This window comes from Macrobrachium rosenbergii, chromosome 37, assembly GCF_040412425.1.
Source record: "Macrobrachium rosenbergii isolate ZJJX-2024 chromosome 37, ASM4041242v1, whole genome shotgun sequence".
Lineage (NCBI taxonomy): Eukaryota > Metazoa > Arthropoda > Malacostraca > Decapoda > Palaemonidae > Macrobrachium > Macrobrachium rosenbergii.
The window spans coordinates 102,805-110,000 of NC_089777.1; the positions used below are offsets into that span (position 1 = coordinate 102,805).

The window sequence follows — 7,196 nt, forward strand, 5'->3', positions numbered from 1 at the left end:
TGCCAATGAAACCACCTTAGATCACTTCCTCTTGGTCCCCAAACTTCTTCCACTAGGACAGTGACCAATCAGAACATTCTGTGCAGGTGCCTAAAGAAAAAATTAACAGCTTTATTTAGAGGTGACAAAGGGACCACACACCTTGCCATGCCAAGATAACCTCTGCAGTTCACTGTAATACAACTGAGGAAAAATTGAGCGCTTATGGTCAGATGAGTAGGCTGTCCTCTCCAATCCCATTTTACTTATTAGCTAGCCTCAGCACTCTTCATCAATGGAACCAGTTTGCACCAAAGATATATCCTTACAAAACCTGGTTTTTATTTTCGCAGAAAACTGAAATTATGAATTTCTTTTGATGTATCCTGCCTTCAAATAACTGCCCCATTGTCTCAGATCATCTAGAATACAGCCAAATGAATTTTTTCATTAATAAAAACTTTGGGTATGAAAATTACGATTTTCTATTAGAAAACTAAAGGGTAATAAAACAGAACTGGATGCTGCAACGATTATTCAAGAGCTTTACATTTCAAAAAAAAGAAAAAAGAAACAAGAAAATAAAGAAAATCTGCGGCAGCCGCCTAATACATATCTTCAGATGGCAAACCAGTGGAATAGAATACATCCTGTACTCCCTACCTGGGGGAGAATAATCAACACAACCTTTCAACCAGAACATTATGAATCTCTTATTCCACTTCTTTTCTCACTTGTAATTTATTTACAGAAACATTACATTACATTCAGCCAGTTTAAAATTACATATGATTTGGCAAGGTTTTTTTAAAAATAGAATTCCACATTAATCAACATTTAATGGTTTTATGGAAAATGAGAAGGCCAACAGACCAACAACCTAGTGTCACCCCTACCAAGCTGCCTCATCATTAAAATATAATCATCATAACCTAAGAACAGCACATTTTGAAAAAAAAATATATATGTGAACATCTGACTGTCAAACTGCTTTCTTGAAAGAGAGCCTCCAGAAAGATGTCCCACGATGAATATAAAAAATGGCACTACTCCCAAGAGAGTCACTCTGGTATGGGTTGACACTAGGAATGTGCCTCTTATATCAAGACTGACTTCAATATATGCCATTCTATTACATGAAATGGATAAAGAGGATATGGCTGATTTTTGTCAGTGATCAATGGCATTGAAAGACAATCTTACTTTGTTTCAGAGAATCCAAGCAATTATGTAGAATCTCAAATCAAGCCATTTCTCCTTCGTCCACTTCTTCTAAGATCACAGTCCTAAACTAGTCTCCAATGGAAAATTAAAAGCCGCCACACCACAAAAAAAGAGAAAAAGTGTTGAAAATAAAATTGAAAGACTAAGGATGATACTATCTACCTACTTTCTATCAGTGGTAGCGAGATGCTTCTTCCCACTTTCTATCAGTGGTAGAGAGACGCTTCTTCCCTATTCTTTCGAACATTTTATGTCAACACTCCCATTATCATCCACTGCCACATATGCAGCTACGTTATTTGACAACGCAAAAAAAAATCCACCAAGATAAAAGACTACACAAGAACCCACAAGCTGGATATTTCCTGTTCTGTTTACAGACAGCAATGTATAAAATTATATTTCAAAAGCTGACTACCTGAAAATGGGCCCAAACACCAAAAAAAAAAAAAATGCCATATATGAGAAGGCTTGCTATGAACCACATATTTGGATGTACAACTTGGGCAATCCAACACCTTAAACTAGACAGACAACCACTTTAAAGCTTGTCTCATAGTTAGCAATGCAAATACTTCTGCTTTCTAATGTAGCTTGGCACTGGCTAAAACAGCTTTGTGTGATACCTTTTGAGAAATTATGTGATAAGAAAAAGGTTGAGTAAAGCTTTATCACTTAGCATTACCTCTGCAATTCAGTTTCATGAAAATACAAGGAACAAACTAATTTCACCCTAACATGTAATCAAATTTCACATGCTATGTTATCAGTAAATGGCAAAATGAATTGCAAGGTGACTACATATTCTTAAGTCTGACTATGGAGATGGTACAGTATATGCTTGTAAATTCCTTACTACACAAAAAATAAAGAGAAAACCCACAAGAGTTATAAACCTTCAAAAAAAAACAGAACCTAAATAATCTAGGGCACTCAAGTATTAGATTAGTGCAGCTACTTAGACATTTTGCCAACATTTATTTCTTAGAGAAATTTCAATCCCTTAATTTCTTCTTCTGTACTGTAGGTACTATACACTGTTTTAATTTTTAGCAAACATACCAAATTATACAATTGCAGCAACACAAGAGAGCTTCATCAAATTCAGCGTTAACAGTTCCATTAAAAAATCAAAATACTCAAAATTACAGCTGACATAACATTCTTCAAGATTACGCTATTTGTATCTGTTCTTCATTCCCATCCAATATGTATCATCCAAATTGCCAATATAAGGTAATGATTTTCCTTAGGGATCAATTTACAAGTTGTCTATATCCACATCACTGTCATCTTCCTCCTCTTCCTCTGCTTCATCTGGAGCAACAATCTTTGGAGCCCCTGGGACAGTTCCATCTTCATTTTTGCTCTCTTGTTCTTTTAGTGTTTGGCCTCTTGCTTTCTCATTATACTCAATCTGTGGGATAAAGAAAAAATCTGGACTAGCATGAAAAGTGTAGTGTACACAAGAGACTGCAAATAAATGAAACCTAAAAAACATAAGCTGCAAGGATCAAGGGATTTTTCACAAAATCTTTCTGACAAATTTTATTAACTTTCATTACATCACTATTTGTTGAAAAATTTTAACCAGATCACTGTCAATTTTCCATTCCTCACATGGCAGGACAGGAGACTGACTGAAGAAAGGAAAAACCTCTACTGTTACTTACTATACTTCTTTTTTAATCTTTGCTAATCTTTCTTTTGCATACGGGTTTGTTTTGTAAGTTACCAGCCTTTCAAGTTCATCCATGGGCTAAGTAGGGATAAAAAAAATTCGGGTGCAGTTGTGCATTTCCATGTTTAATTAAGTTGTGTGTGTGTGTGTGTGTGTGTGTTTTAGCATTCAGTACTAGAAAGTCATGTACACTCATTTGAAAACAAAAATATATTGCAACATACTTCAAAACTTTTCGGACAAACGTTTATAATAGTGACATCTGATGCTATTTGGCAACTCCGTTGTAAGTGCTTGAAACAACTCGACACTACTGGTGTGTCAGAGAAATTACCAACAGTTTCCCTTAAACCCAGTTTTTTCAGTTTTTTTATACTGTTGTCTTACTTTACTTGATTAATGGATATTACTATATTACTTCAACGACCATCGCCGTTCTTATGTTTTAATATTTTCATCTCCAAAGGCCATCACTATATGTGTTTTACCTTCATCATGTGTGTGAACTTTGTAGACATAGGCCTATGACTGTTATAAGTCAAACTATTAACCCTAGTAACATCCACAATTAGGACTTTTGTAAAGATTTGCTGGCATATCATATGAATCAAATTTTTCAAGAATGGTATTTGAATGACTAATCCTTTGTATACTGTAAACTAGTAATCCTTTGTATACTGTAAACTAGTGAAACTTAATATCTACCAATCTATCTATCCCTACCATGTATTTTGACTTCCTTTAATAACACTTAGGCCTATTTGCCTAACTGCTTATATACATATACTGCATTAGACTAACAAGTTTCACGTATTTTGACTTCCTTTAATAACACTTAGGCCTATTTGCCTAACTGCTTATATACATATACTGCATTAGACTAACAAGTTTCACATCTATTTTTGTAACATAGAAATATTATCTATCTATCTATCTATCTATCTATCTATCTATCTATCTATCTATCTATCTATCTATCTATCTATCTATCTATATATATATATATATATATATATATATATATATATATATATATATATATATATATATATATATCTGTCCATCTATCTGTCTATCTGTCCATCCATATATATATATATATATCAATATGCGTAATCAGTCATTCTATATATAGTCATGCCTGAAATTTCAGTCAGGTAGCGAAATGCACTTAGAGGACATTTGATCCCCCAGGAGCTAGTACTAAACACGGCGAAACAGTGAGTCACCTACACTGTTTCGCCGTGTTTAGTACTAGCTCCTGGGGGGATCAAATGCCCCCTAAGTGCATTTCGCTACCTGACTGAAATTTCAGGCATTTCGCGTAATGACTGATTACCCATGTTGATATATATAAATATATATACACATATATATACATAACATATACATAATATATGTAATTCTAATAGCCAGGCCATGGTCAGGTCGGCAACGAGACCTCCTTGTGTTATCGGTACGAGGGTTCGTTTCCCGCGACCGGCCATCACAGTCTCTTCAATTTCTTCCGTTTGGATCTATCGGCTTCGTAGTTACAAGCATATCCAAAAAAGCGCAAAGAATTCGATAAGTTAAGAGGGCATTGTGGCTATTAGAATTACATATGTGTCTGGTAAAAGTGACCAATAGATTCTACACAATACATATATATATATATATATATATATATATATATATATATATATATATATATATATATATATATATATATATATATATATATATATATATATATATATAACAATATATAATATATACATATATATATATACATATATATATATATATATATATATATATATATATATATACATATATATATATATATATATACATACATATATATATATATATATATATATATATATATATATATATATATATATATACCACTATATATATATATATATATATATATATATATATATATATATAATGTCTTTTACTGTAATACTACAGTATAATATGAAGATAAGAAGGCCCATAAAACACTATTTGAACGTTGCAAACAATATGAACTTGTCAGGAGGACATTGGAAAGCAGACGTCATCGACGCTTTAATCCTCAGACCACTCCTGAAGAAGGTGTTCCAGGGCACATGACCACCAGAATCGACGCTAAACGGGAGTTAATGGGCCGAAAACCACTAGGAAACAGTTTACTCTCCTCCTTCTTAGGAAATGGTCACCTGCACACCATCGGAGACTTAATGCCACACCTATATATGCTTTGTATATATACCCTTGTAACATTTCACCTGTCCATATTTTTCCAGTGAACAGGGGCACAGAAGGAAATGCCCGAAATATACGGTTGCAACATTCAAATAGTGTTTTATGGGCCTTCTTATCTTCATATATACATATATATATATGCACACATATGTGTATATACATGTATATATATATATATGTGTATGATATATATATAAATATATATATATATATATATATATATATATATATATATATATATATATATATATATATATATATACACACACACACACACACACACACACACACACATATATATATAGCCTACACACATACATATATACACACATATATATATACAGTATATATATATACATATACATATAGGTATATATACATATATATTATATATAATATATATATATACACATACTCCGAACTTACGCGAGGTTAGGTTCCAGAACCCCTCGTCCAGGGTGAATTTTTGCGTAAGTTTGGCATGGTCTCTAAAAATGCTAATAAATGCTTATTTCTAAATTTTAAACACTAAATATGACCCTAATCATGCTCCCAAATTATTAAGTTAACTTTTAAATGAAATTAAAGTTACTGTAACTTCATTTAAAAGTTAGTTTAATACATTACCCTTAAAAACTGATATTTGGAAGAGAATTTCTCTCTCTCTCTCTCCCCCCTTCCAACTGATCTATTTTTAGAATCGTCTGAACCTCTTTTTAACAACTTCTTTATTCTGCGCCTCTTTCTCTTTGTTCTGAAATGCTTTTTCATGAACAAACACTGTTTTATATTTTGACTAATACAACTCTTAGTTATTATGTTTCTATGTTTTAGAACGTATCTGCAACACTAGCGCATTTATTTACAAGAGAGAGAGAGAGAGAGAGAGAGAGAGAGAGAGAGAGAGAGAGAGAGAGAGAGATTGTCCTCACTTAAGAGTGAAATTATTTATCAGTTATTACGGAGACAGAGAATAACAGAGAGAGAGAGAGAGAGAGAGAGAGAGAGAGAGAGAGAGAGAGAGAGAGAGAGAGAGAGATTGTCCTCACTTAAGAGTGAAATTATTTATCAATTATTACGGAGACAGAGAATAACACGAGAGAGAGAGAGAGAGAGAGAGAGAGAGAGAGAGAGAGAGAGAGAGAGAGAGAGAGAGAGAGAGAGAGAGAGAGAGAGATTGTCCTTACTTGAAATATCAAGTTATATTATTTATGAATTATACGGGAGAGAGAGAGAGAGAGAGAGAGAGAGAGAGAGAGAGAGAGAGAGAGAGAGAGAGAGAGAGAGAGAGAGAGAGAGAGAGAGAGAGAGAGTTATTCTTACGTTAGATATCAAAAGATGGAAATTCAGCATTAAACTACTAAATGAAATTAAAGTTACTGTATTTTCATTTAAAAGTTAGCTTAATACATTACCCTTAAACAAAGAAACAAATGGTGTGACTCTCTCTCCCATTCCACTGATCTATTTTTAGAAGTCTACTCAACCTGGTTTTTAAAAACTTCTTTATTCTGTCACTTTCTCTTTGTTCTGAAATGCTCATGTTCTGAAATGCTCTATGTCTCTCTGTTTTAGAACGGCGCATTTACAGTTTGTAAACGGTATAGGTAAAATTAGATCAATTCAAAATTATCTACTGTACAGTTAAAGACATACAGAGAAACAGTGCTGTAATATGTAGGTTGGCTAACTTCGAACGAGCGAGAGAGAGAGAGATAACAGTTGTCCTTACTTAAGAGGGTGAAATTTTGTATGAATTATTACACACACACACACACACACACACACACAGAGAGAGAGAGAGAGAGAGAGAGAGAGAGAGAGAGAGAGAGAGAGAAATTACTTTTAATAATATCTAATGTTATTTAATTTACACATAAAAGCTTGAAAACTTATAAATTACATAAAAAAAATTAAACAAACACTTTTGCTGGGTTTCTCAGTGTTCGCGTGTCTGTGAAAAACTCGTGTATGACCATTAGTTAGGTTCCAATGAAAAATTTGCGTGTTTGTGAATTCGTGCAACTCGAATCGCGCAAGTTCGAGGTATTACTGTGTGTGTGTGTGTGTGTGTGTG

At 33.3% G+C, this 7,196-nt stretch overlaps 1 protein-coding gene across 9 annotated transcripts in view; it reads right to left on the bottom strand.

Annotated features, from left to right (window-relative positions):
* Nucleotides 1–497: 497 nt before the first annotated feature.
* eIF5 (eukaryotic translation initiation factor 5) overlaps nt 498–7,196 on the bottom strand; it is a 228,662-nt gene continuing 221,963 nt past the window's right edge. For all 9 annotated transcript variants that reach the window (XM_067081265.1, XM_067081260.1, XM_067081259.1 and 6 more), the window contains one exon: nt 498–2,620. In XM_067081265.1, the coding sequence (XP_066937366.1) occupies nt 2,465–2,620 (156 nt within the window). In that variant the 3' untranslated portion in view covers nt 498–2,464. The remainder of the gene's footprint in view (nt 2,621–7,196) is intronic.